Source organism: Merops nubicus, unplaced genomic scaffold (assembly GCF_000691845.1).
Source record: "Merops nubicus isolate BGI_N331 unplaced genomic scaffold, ASM69184v1 scaffold36162, whole genome shotgun sequence".
Taxonomy (NCBI): Eukaryota; Metazoa; Chordata; class Aves; order Coraciiformes; family Meropidae; genus Merops; species Merops nubicus.
The window spans coordinates 6,921-17,290 of NW_008596209.1; the positions used below are offsets into that span (position 1 = coordinate 6,921).

Genomic DNA, 10,370 nt, shown 5'->3' on the forward strand with positions numbered 1-10,370 from the left:
GGCGCCCAGGCAAGAGCAGGGCATGTGCCGTGGCCCGCAAAGCGGGGGGATGCTCCTGCCTGGTGCCCGTCTGTCAGGCAACCCCACCTCCAGAGACTCTGAAAGTCCCTGTCCCGAGCCAGCCTCGGACCATCCTTCCAGCTCCACAGGTTCAGGTGAAGCCAGCAGGTTTTCACCCACACTGCTCCTCAGCAGCAGGCACCTCTGCCCAGCGCCGGGTGCTGCCACCTCCGGCACCGTGGGCTGGGGGGCAGGCTGGAGGGAAGGTGCCCCTGCCTGCTCCAGCCTGCTCGGCAGCCACCGTGGCCAGCTCTGGCACAGCACCACTCCCTGCTGCCTCCCAGCCCCTGGGCTGGATTCCTGCACTGCCTGGCTGCAGAAGGAGTTGTCATGTCTGGTGTCGACGCACAGACTAACCTTGAAGATAGGCTTCGGTTTCCGCAGATAAACAGAAAGCAGTCGAACAAACAAACAACCACAGCACCAAAACTTCCCTGCATGAGGCTCGTGCTTGAAGAAAGTTGGCCTTAAAGGAAATTCCAAGGTGATCCATAAGACAGTCAGCAAAGGGGATGAAATCAACTGCTTTGTCCCTGCTTTCCCCTCAACTCCACAGCTCTCTGGAGTAATCTGGGTAATCTGCAAACTGACCTGAACTTGGTAATGAAGGGGCAGAGGCAAACAAACACAGCAAACCCTCAACTGTGTCCACACAACAGCCACAGCTCCTACTGAGCTTTAGGAGAAAGAAGAAAAACAAAAGCAGCAAGGGAAAAAACCCAAATCCCAATCCAGCAAACACCTCAGCTCCTATCTCACCCAAGCCAGAAGGCTGGACATGCCCGATACCCTCAGCAGGACCCCTCTGGGATGAGATACATGCCCTTGTTTTACAGCACAAACACTGAAGTAAGGCAGAGGAAGACTGCTGGGATGGCACCGAGATGCTGTACTCTCATCTGCCTCTCTGCTGATACTGCTGGAGTTCACCCCAGCTGAGAAATGTTTTTTTCCTGTGAAGGAAAAGATGCTGGTGGTGTTCCCTGCTCTGCTCACCGCATCTCTTCACAGCACTGAGCCTGGGGTTCTCTTCTGCTCAATAACCTAAGCACAGCATGAGGAGGCAAGGAGAACTGATGCTAATATTTAATTACAGTTAGGACAGGCCTCCTGCCACCCTTCCGACACCCTTAAGAGCAGAGATGTGGAGAGGCAGCCCTTGTCTGGCCTTGGAACATCCCCATCGCAGAGCCGGCGGATGTGCGTGAGCAGCACCCGGCCGCGGGACCGGCGCCAGCCACGGGGGAACATCCCTGAGCAACCACCCTTCTTGTGCACGTGGGGATAACGCCTGCAGCTCACCCTTGGAGAGCTGGGCCAGTGCTACCCTGAAACGGGCCAAGTGTGCCAGAGGGAAGCATGGCAAACTCTGCTGCTCCCTAAGTGAAAGACACAGCGGGAGCCAATTTCTACTAAGTCCAAAGAAAAAGGAGAGATGGGGGTGGTAACTCTTTAGATCCCCATGGTCTGGAAGGTAGTAGCTAGTTGCTCTCTTGACTTGGATCCCCTGGAGAAGGATTTGCCCTCAAGCACTGGGCAAGGGACTTTGAAGAATATCTCTGTGAACATCCAGTGACAGGACAGGTTGGGCCGTGGGGGTTCCCCCAGGTGCTGTCTGTGCTGGCACAGGCTGAGCCCAGGGCTGGACTCAGTCCACACGTGTGCCCCTGGCTGGTTCCCCACCAGCAGCCACTGCCTGGCTGCAGAGAGCCCCGCAGCCCCCAGACCCTTCCCTGTGCCCCTGTCAGGAGCAGGGGAGTTCAGTGCTGCTCTAGCTCCACCTACAGCCGCTGCCTCTGGAGCTTTGGGAAGCTGACAAGGGGGCTGATGTGAATCACATCTCTATGTGTTCTGTGGCTTTTGTCACCACGTGTCTCCGAGTTTCAGCTATCCCAGGGTCTGGGAACTGCCCTCCCTCAGTGCAGAACTCAGCACTCCTGGCTGCTGTGACTAATACACTCTCTTAACCACACACAGACTGGTTAAAGTTTTAAACTCTTTTGATGAAACCAGTAGAAGCAAACATTAAGTACTGCTCTGCACACCAGGGATACTTTCTGTCCTCTAGTGATCCCTGTTAATACAAACATAACAACAACATGCACCTGAAGTATGGTAGCTTTCAAGAGCCACAGCCATGGCCCTGGAAGACACCAAGACAAGCAAACAACCTTAAAAATGTAGCTAGATGCTACCTGAAGAGGAATTAAGGGGCTGAAGATGCCAGGACTCACCCAAGGTTTTGCAAGTCAGAGCTAGAAACAGCACACACACACTTCCAGCCTCCTCGTGAGAGGTTCTGATCACCAGCCCACAACACAATCTGCTTCACCCAACATGCCTGTATCCCATCAGATTCCAGTGCACCTCTCAGCAGGCACTGGGAGCATCCCTGGAGAGTGGCTGCATGACTGCAGACAATACAGATTTTAGGGGTAAAGATTTTCAGTCCTTGATTCTTAACTCTTCTCATCTCCTTGCAGTACAGGTGACTTCCAGGCAAAGGGAAGGAGGTTCTGCCTGCACAGTTCTTCAGACACTATCTCTAGGTATGTGTGAACATGAACCAGATCACACCCCCTCTAAGCAGCAAGGAGCACACTGTGGCTGGAAGAGACCTTTGAGGCACTCTGTGACCAGCCCTGCTCTGCCAGTGGTGCTGGCACACACGGTCCGTCCCGACCCGCCAGGAGTGAGGCCCAAACAGCAGTGGGGATGTCTGCCCTCTGAAACTGAACAGTTGCCATTTTAATTACTCATTAAATGACCAAATCAAAACTCTAATGAAGTTCTCCACAATCGCTGGAAGTGTCATTTTGAAACCACAATAATTTCAAAAAAAATCTAACATGAGAAACCTGATTTGAGCTGGAAAGCTGGGGCACTAGTAGGATTCTCCAAGAAATTGGTGCCAAAGGGCCATTAGATGAACAAGGTCTCCAGGGCTGTATTTCAGATCTTGGGAGCATGAACTCAGTTTTGTCAGACAAAACAGCACAGTGGCTTGGGAAAGGCAGAGTCCACTGAAGCTCAAGAAACCAGATACCTGCTTGGCTGTGATGTGAGGATCCACCTGGTGCAGGACTCACCTGGAGGGAGTTCAGTGCAATGAAGACATAGGCCCAAATGATGCTGAGGTGGACAAGGACCCCACACACCCAGGTCAGCCCCAGCACAGGCAGCAGCACCAGGATGGGCTTGGCTGTGGCCCTGTCAGGAAGGAGAGCTCAGGGTTACCTGGGTGCATTTCAAAACCAAGATGCTGCACACTGGCACCCGCCTCCCAGCCACCAGCTCCCCATGGGGGTCCCTGAGCCTAGGGGGTCCTGGCAAAGCACCCCAGCCTGCCAAGTGTCCTTCCTCACTCTGCAAACCCTGCCCAGAGTCTCACCATGGCCTGCCTTGGGCATCTGCTCTAGGTTACACACGTGGGTGTGCCCTGGAAAGAGCCCCAGGGGTTTAGGAGCACTCTGGCCTGTATCTTGCTGTTTAGAAGAAACTTTCCTTGCCTTGATGCTGGAGACAGCTCTCCTCCCCCCACAAGTGCCTTTCAGATAATGTGTCCACCAAGAGGCAACCAAGATGGTAGCTATGGAACAAATTCCTTTGCAAACAAAACTAGTTAAGAGGGGGGAAAACCAAACAATTCACCTCCCAGCCCCCAGTGTGCCAGCTCTGCTCTTCATTTATCACTGAGAGTTAGCAAGAAGGGAGCTCTTTGACGTCATTAGCCATGAGAAAACAGCTATTTTCACCCCCGTTCCTGATACAAGGAGGGCTTCTGTATTTGTTTTATTAGCATATGGATGTCACCCTGCCCTCCAGCAATGTCCTATCTTCGTGGTTCTGTAAATTTGGGAAAATTTATTTATGATACAGGGGAACAATGTGTGTCTAGCAGGGGTATCTGGCGCCAGCTAACAACAATAAAGATTCACAGAGGGTGATAAAGTAATGACTCAAGCAGATTTTTAGAGGTCTCTCTATATTGACTGATTACAGAAGGCCACATTGCCTCTCCTTTCCCATGCATGTAACCCCCACCAGAGCTACTTTCAATACACCAAGGCCCAAACTCATACAGAAAATACTTTTAATAAAGGTGAATAGCCCAAACCCAGCACTCTCTCCAGCTGGCATGCTGCTGCAGGGCACACACAGGTGCCAAGGGTGGGATGGGACCTCTTCAAACCACAGCATTCTGCAAGTGGAGAGTCACATCCAGAGCTCCTCTGGCTTCAGAGCTCTATAAAATTCCATGGAAACCAGGCACCAAAGGGGCTCCTTGCAGCACCCCAAGCCTGGTGATGTCTCAGAGGCTGCTGGCAGCGGGCTCAGCAGTGACCTGGTCCCACACCCACTGCCCTGCAGACGATGGGCACGGTCACCCAGCCCCAGACTGCTGCCCCTGGCCATGGCAGCACCCCAGGGCAGCTCTGATGTCAGCAGGACTGTCAAGGGTCTCCTGCCCCGACGTGGTGAGATGTGGGAGTGTGAGAGCAGAGGTGGGAGCCCAGCACCGGGTTCCCCAGGCAGAAAGTGCTGGCTGGGCACAGACACGGGAACAGCCAGCCTGCCTCTGGGCCATGCACTGCCACCCTGGAGGGGAAAATCCCTTCTGTCCTGACTCACCCAGCTCCTAGTCTTTCTTTTCACTGAGGCAAAGGCTTTCAGCTTAATAGTAGTTCCACCATCTCACACCCAGAGCAGCCACAGCTGGGAAAACCAGCCCCTTCCCTGCTCACCAGATCTGGATTCCAATCTGCTTCTCCAGGCTGCTGTTGGGTGTCAGCATCTTTGACCTCCTGCGGGCACTGGACACAGTCACCATCACCACCCGGCACAGCACGAACGTGTTCACCTGTCACAGAGGAGCTGTTGGACCCAGTAACCTTCTGTAATCTCAGCTCCAGGGGTGACACTTTGCTGCTGCAAACTCAATAATTAAGTTGCTGAACTTGGGGAAACATCACTCCTGAGAAAGCAGGAAGTGAAATACTTCACAGAAGCATCCACACAGATGTGAAATCTATAAAATCTATCCCAAAACTTCTCCTACAGAACATCTTCCCTGTTGTCTACTCTAGAACCCTTAAACATTGCTACTTAGCTACTGCTACAGCAAAGTACTTTTTCTGCTACTGTGTTGTTTAATGATTCTGATACTACTTCAAGGGTGTAGATGCTCCCACGTTAAAATCAGACCTTTGGTTAAGGCAATGTCAGTCAACCCACACATCTATCTACATTCCTAATTTCACAGCCATTACAAGAACTGGCCAGCAAAACGTTCTTAAAGCACTTCTTTCTACAAAAAAAAAGTTGCTTTGGTTGAAGGGATTTGTTTTGTGAAAGTATTTATAAAGCATAACACAAATTTTCCTATAAAAGCAGCAGGCAAAATGAGCCCTGTGAGAAAGCACCTTAGCTACAGAAGTGCTGACACCCCTGAATCTGCAGCCCCTTCCTAAAACCAGACAAGAAGGAATCACACCTTCCCAGCAGCTTTGGGCACTTACAGCCAGGATGAAGAGAACAGGCCCAACAAAGGCCCAGATGACGTTGGTCTGAATGTTCAGCCAGCAATGGGCGTCTGCCACGTACTCAGTAAAGGAAGTTGTGAGGGTCACACCCACAATAACTACTGGAAGGCCTGCAGGAAAAAAGCACAAATTAAAGGCCAGGAAGAGCAGAGATGAGCCATGCAGGGCAGCTGTGCTCTAGACAATTGCTTCAAAGCCCCCATGACCAGACACACGCCAGCGTGAGCCAGCTTAGCCTCTGAAAACCCACGAGCAACATCAATTTACTGCAGCTGAAATCTGTCCCAGCTCTGCCAGAGCAGATTTATAAGCTGTCAGCATCACCCTCCTAGGTATAAAGCATTCCAAGTCCCAAGTCCTGATCAAAGCAATTTACTCCTCAGATTGCTTTTTTAACAAAATGGACAATCAAAGATATACAACAATCCAAAACGCTTGACCCGGGCGCGCAATGTCCAGCCAGATGGACACTCACTGACCAGAAGAGGCTCCTCTCTGATATGAAACACAGCTTACTCAAATGAATTCTATGTAAAGGGTTTACTCAGAATAAAGGGTGCTTAGTCTGGACCATATTTATATTTTGATTACTAGCAGACAGTAGCAATGCTCTCTGAGAACAAAAACTTATGCCTCTGGTTTGTTTTTTTTTGTATTGAACTCTTGGTTTTACAAAAATATCAGAAATGGTTTTTAAGTTCATTCTAAGACTGTCACTTTGACATGTGGAGGTAAGAAAGCCTCTGCAGAGCAGCAGTGCTCAACTCGCCTACTGAACAAACCAAACCCTCTGGAATGTCTCCTATTGAAACTCTTGCTAGAGAAAAAAAATTGACAGATTTTCTGAGTGCCCAACACGAAGTCTGCAGATACCCCAGCCTGTCAGGTAGTAGAACTTCATTCTCCTGTCTTCACTCATGTTGACAGCTACCACTTTGCTCCACAGGAGAAGCCCCTCTACCAGCATCCATGAGAAGGCTGCCATGAAGAAGAGATGAAGGAGGGCAGTGACAGCAAAACACACCACCTGGGGAGAACAGAAACCACAGGCTGTTCCAGCAGTCTGGAGTCCTCTGGGAGCTTCTGAGTGTGTGTGGCCAGGAAGAAGAGAGCAACCTGCAAATTATGCTGCAGTGTGCAGAAATATATTTAAATGTCCTAAAGCACCAGGAAGAGCTCTTAAAATTACAACACATCAATAGTCCAACTGCTGCAGCTCACACCCATTTCACCTCCATGACCATCTCAAGCCACAGAAGAGGGAACTGACAGCATCTTTTCCTGGCTTTCAGGTCTTTCATCCCAGAGCTGCTTGATCCAGCCCTGGGATGTGGAAGAGGACAGAGAAAGGAATGGAACTGCATGTTGTTTTATGACTACTTAAATTTCCTGAAGGACTTTCTTTGTCAGAAACAGACTGTCAGAAAAAAAAGGTGAATTTTCCTGACAGAATGCACAATGCATACATGCTTATCTCCAAACCCAGGGACAAAATTCTTCCCTAGATGCAAGTTACCAGTAATTAATGACACATTAACAAAAGGGATTGCACTTCTGTTTGCTCTGACAGTAATGCTTGAGCAGGCCTGGTCCTGCTGGCTGCAGAGGACACCTCCTGGTGAGCTCACCCGGTTGGTCTTGGCCAATTCACTGAACATGAGCAGAGCTTCTGCTGCAGCTAAGGCAAAGATCAGGTTCTTGTGCACGGTTGTTCGTTCACTCTTGGGGACACTGAGGAAGGAGAGAGGAAACCATCAGCTGCAGGCAAATGAAAGGGTGCACATGTTCTCACCAGTCCCTCCCGGGCTGTGCAGACCTGCCTGGGTGACCTGAGATCACTCTGCCACTCACTGCAAAGGCGGCAGTGCAGGGAGGCAGGGGACTGCCCTGCTGGGCAGTCAGTGTGCTGGGAATGCTCCTGGGGATGGCTGCTCAGGCTCGGCCAGTGCCCCAAGGAGCCAGCAGGAGGTGGAGGGAGCCACGGCTGTGCTCACAGGGCAGATCTCTCAGCTTGCCAGGCGACGCCACAGAACGGTTGGCAATTGAAGAAATAGTCTTTGCTCCATTTATTTTATAAAAATTAACTCTAGCAGAGTAGCTTTTATGGCAAACATTGTCATTGATAACAGTCGTTCCACACGCACTCAGGGGGGTGCACAGCTCATACAAACATCTCCACAGAAATAACCAGCACTGCACCCCCTCCCTCCCCTCTGCCACCGACAGCTCCCCAGCCCCTCCCTATGCACCTGCATCACCCCACACTGACAAAGGACACCTTGCCTGTGTACTTGTTCTGAAGCAAAATATTGAATTAAAAAATACACAGAAGGCTACAAGTGTCTGGACTTTTCTTACCCAACTGCCAAGAACAAAATGAAGGTAACAATCAAGGCACAGAAGGAAACTCCACATCCAATAAAAGTCAAGGTCTGCAGTGTGAGCTCCTCCTTGGAGGTCCTCTGCTCCAACCATGAAACAACAGAAGACACAACACACACACACCCCCAAATTAGCCACAGAGTGCCTGCAGCTCTGGCACCTGCCCCACAGAGTGGCACAGAAATGCTCCTCACTCACCTGCACCTCGTACACCTGCAGCAGCACAGCAAAATTTGTGGTGTGGTTGCAAAAACAGGCAGTGGAGTCTGGGAGAGATGTCACCACAGAGCAGCCAGCTGTGGACCACATCCCACCAGCATCTGGGCTAACATGCAGCAAAACCAGAGAAAGCACATGGAAATTACTGTCCACTTTGACAGAGAGACAAGGTATTATGGGAATTTCATCTCCCCAGAAGAAGCAGAGTTGGAAGGAGGAAAAGGATATTAAAGACAGGTCTCCATACGGATTTCCCTTTGTCTCCTCCCGTGTTTCAGCAGATTTGCCTTATTGTGCATCAGGTATGCATAAGAAAGTAGGTCTAGTGTCAGTGAGAGTAGTAAGAAGCACAGTTCAGACCCTGCTTTAAACAGAAACCAGGAACTGGGAAGAGCTCCTTTCACAGCACGCTCATCGAGAGCACCACTGGGCCAGACAAGTTTAATCCTCCCACCAGCCTGGCCTGCCACGCAGCCAGTGCAGCTGCACCAGGCTCTGGTCTCCAGCCCAGCCTGTCCCAGCCAGGCAGCTGCCTGAGCTGAGCCTGCCTGCTGCCCAGGGACCAAGCTCAGAGCAGGGCTAGTGGAGCTGTTCGTGCAGCAGCCACCTGCTTCCAGAAACACCCTCTCCCCACCCTCCCCAAACTGATCCACGCCTGTGACAAAACAGGGACCCCAAGGAGTTGTTTTGCACTTGAATGACTTAACTACCAACCCATAATATATCAGGGCCTCATGCTCTCACTGCAGTGACATGCAGCAAAAACACATCTTGGTGCCAAGCAGTATTTATGAGGCTGGGAGTCCTGCATATCTGTTGGGCTATATGTCTTGGACCAACACTTCTTTGTTGCAGGCAACAATCATAATCAACGAGGGCTTTCCTCTTTAGCTGTATATACCTCATTAAAGGTCACTTGCTTGTGAGTGACTTTTCCAAAGGAAATCTTCCAGGACAGCACACTCCTCCAGCAGAGGCAGGATGCCAGCATGCAGAGCAGGCAAAGAGTACAGACCCCTCCTCTTACCATTACATTTAAAATAAAAGCTCACAAATCTGAAACAAGGCACCTGAGGCTGAAGTTCCAGAAGGCACAGATGGGCCCCACCAGCTTATTGGGCAGGTCCTGCAGGCAGAGAGGGAGGAGAAGAGATTACACAGCCACACAGGTACTGTATGCAGCCTGATCAGTTCAGACATGAGGCTGCAACGAGGTCTGTCAGCACAGGGGAAACACCTCCCCAGTCAAGGAGCGAGCCCTGGGCACGGGACACCCCTTAGCCCCCGAGCTCTGGGGGCTGGGGGCACAGCCTGGCGGGTCAGGCTGCAGGCTGCTGCTGGCTGGGAGGTGTCTGGGAAGCACAGCCCCTCCTGGGGTACCTGCACACGGTGCTGCAGGCGGTACCACACGGACGTGCTGATCTCCTGGTAGTCGCTGAGCAGAGCGGATGAGATCACAGCAGTGCCCACCGTGGTGGCCAGGTACCTGCCAGGGAAAGCGTGCTGCTCACGGGCACTGGCACCACAAGTCGTGCTCAGAAAACAGGATCTCACGTCGTACAAGACAGCTGGAGGGATCCAGAGCCAGTTCTGGAGTGCTTCAGTGCCACCAGCAAAGGGCCTGGGCACAGGGCAGAAAGTACCTGAGGCTACCTGGCAGACAGAACCCACCACCACCCCCCCTGTAACTGCAGGAGGTGACCGTGCAGATGAGGCACTGGGGCATCCGAGTGGTGGGCAGCTGAGCAGTGCAACGGCCGACCCGAAGGCCGGTGAGGGAGCTGGGCTTTGTGCTGGGATGGATCTGTGGGCTGCCATCCCCACCTAGTGTTCAGAGACCTCCCGGGAGAGCAGCAGGGCTCTGCCTCCTGCCCGCTCTGACAGCCCCCATCTGCAGAAGCATCCTGGCTCCAGCAGCTTCTGCCCTAGCTGGAGGTGACCCTGCAGCAGCCCCAGCCCACCCCAGCAGAGCAGATAACTTCAGGGGAACAAGAGGCATGCAGAAGAGACTCCACAGTGCATAGCAGTATAGAATCATTGAATCATTTCAGTTGGAAAAGACCTTTAAGATCATTGAGCCCAACCATCCCCCAGCACTGCCAGGTCCCCACTGCCTCGTGTCCCTCACCCCACATCTCCAAGGCTTGGAAACACCTACCGGGGTGG

The 10,370-nt window shown here is 51.9% G+C and overlaps 1 protein-coding gene across 1 annotated transcript in view; it reads right to left on the reverse strand.

Annotated features, from left to right (window-relative positions):
* Positions 1-10,370, reverse strand: part of GPR144 (G protein-coupled receptor 144) — a gene marked incomplete at its 3' end in the record, with an annotated part of 22,225 nt that overhangs the window by 4,475 nt on the left and 7,380 nt on the right. Inside the window, exons 11-19 of the mRNA XM_008936323.1 lie at positions 9,585-9,690; positions 9,275-9,330; positions 8,184-8,310; positions 7,962-8,065; positions 7,232-7,334; positions 6,477-6,630; positions 5,580-5,713; positions 4,806-4,921; positions 3,150-3,270 (exon numbers count right to left, since the gene is read on the reverse strand). Of these exons, the coding sequence (XP_008934571.1) occupies positions 3,150-3,270; positions 4,806-4,921; positions 5,580-5,713; positions 6,477-6,630; positions 7,232-7,334; positions 7,962-8,065; positions 8,184-8,310; positions 9,275-9,330; positions 9,585-9,690 (1,021 nt within the window). The remainder of the gene's footprint in view (positions 1-3,149; positions 3,271-4,805; positions 4,922-5,579; positions 5,714-6,476; positions 6,631-7,231; positions 7,335-7,961; positions 8,066-8,183; positions 8,311-9,274; positions 9,331-9,584; positions 9,691-10,370) is intronic.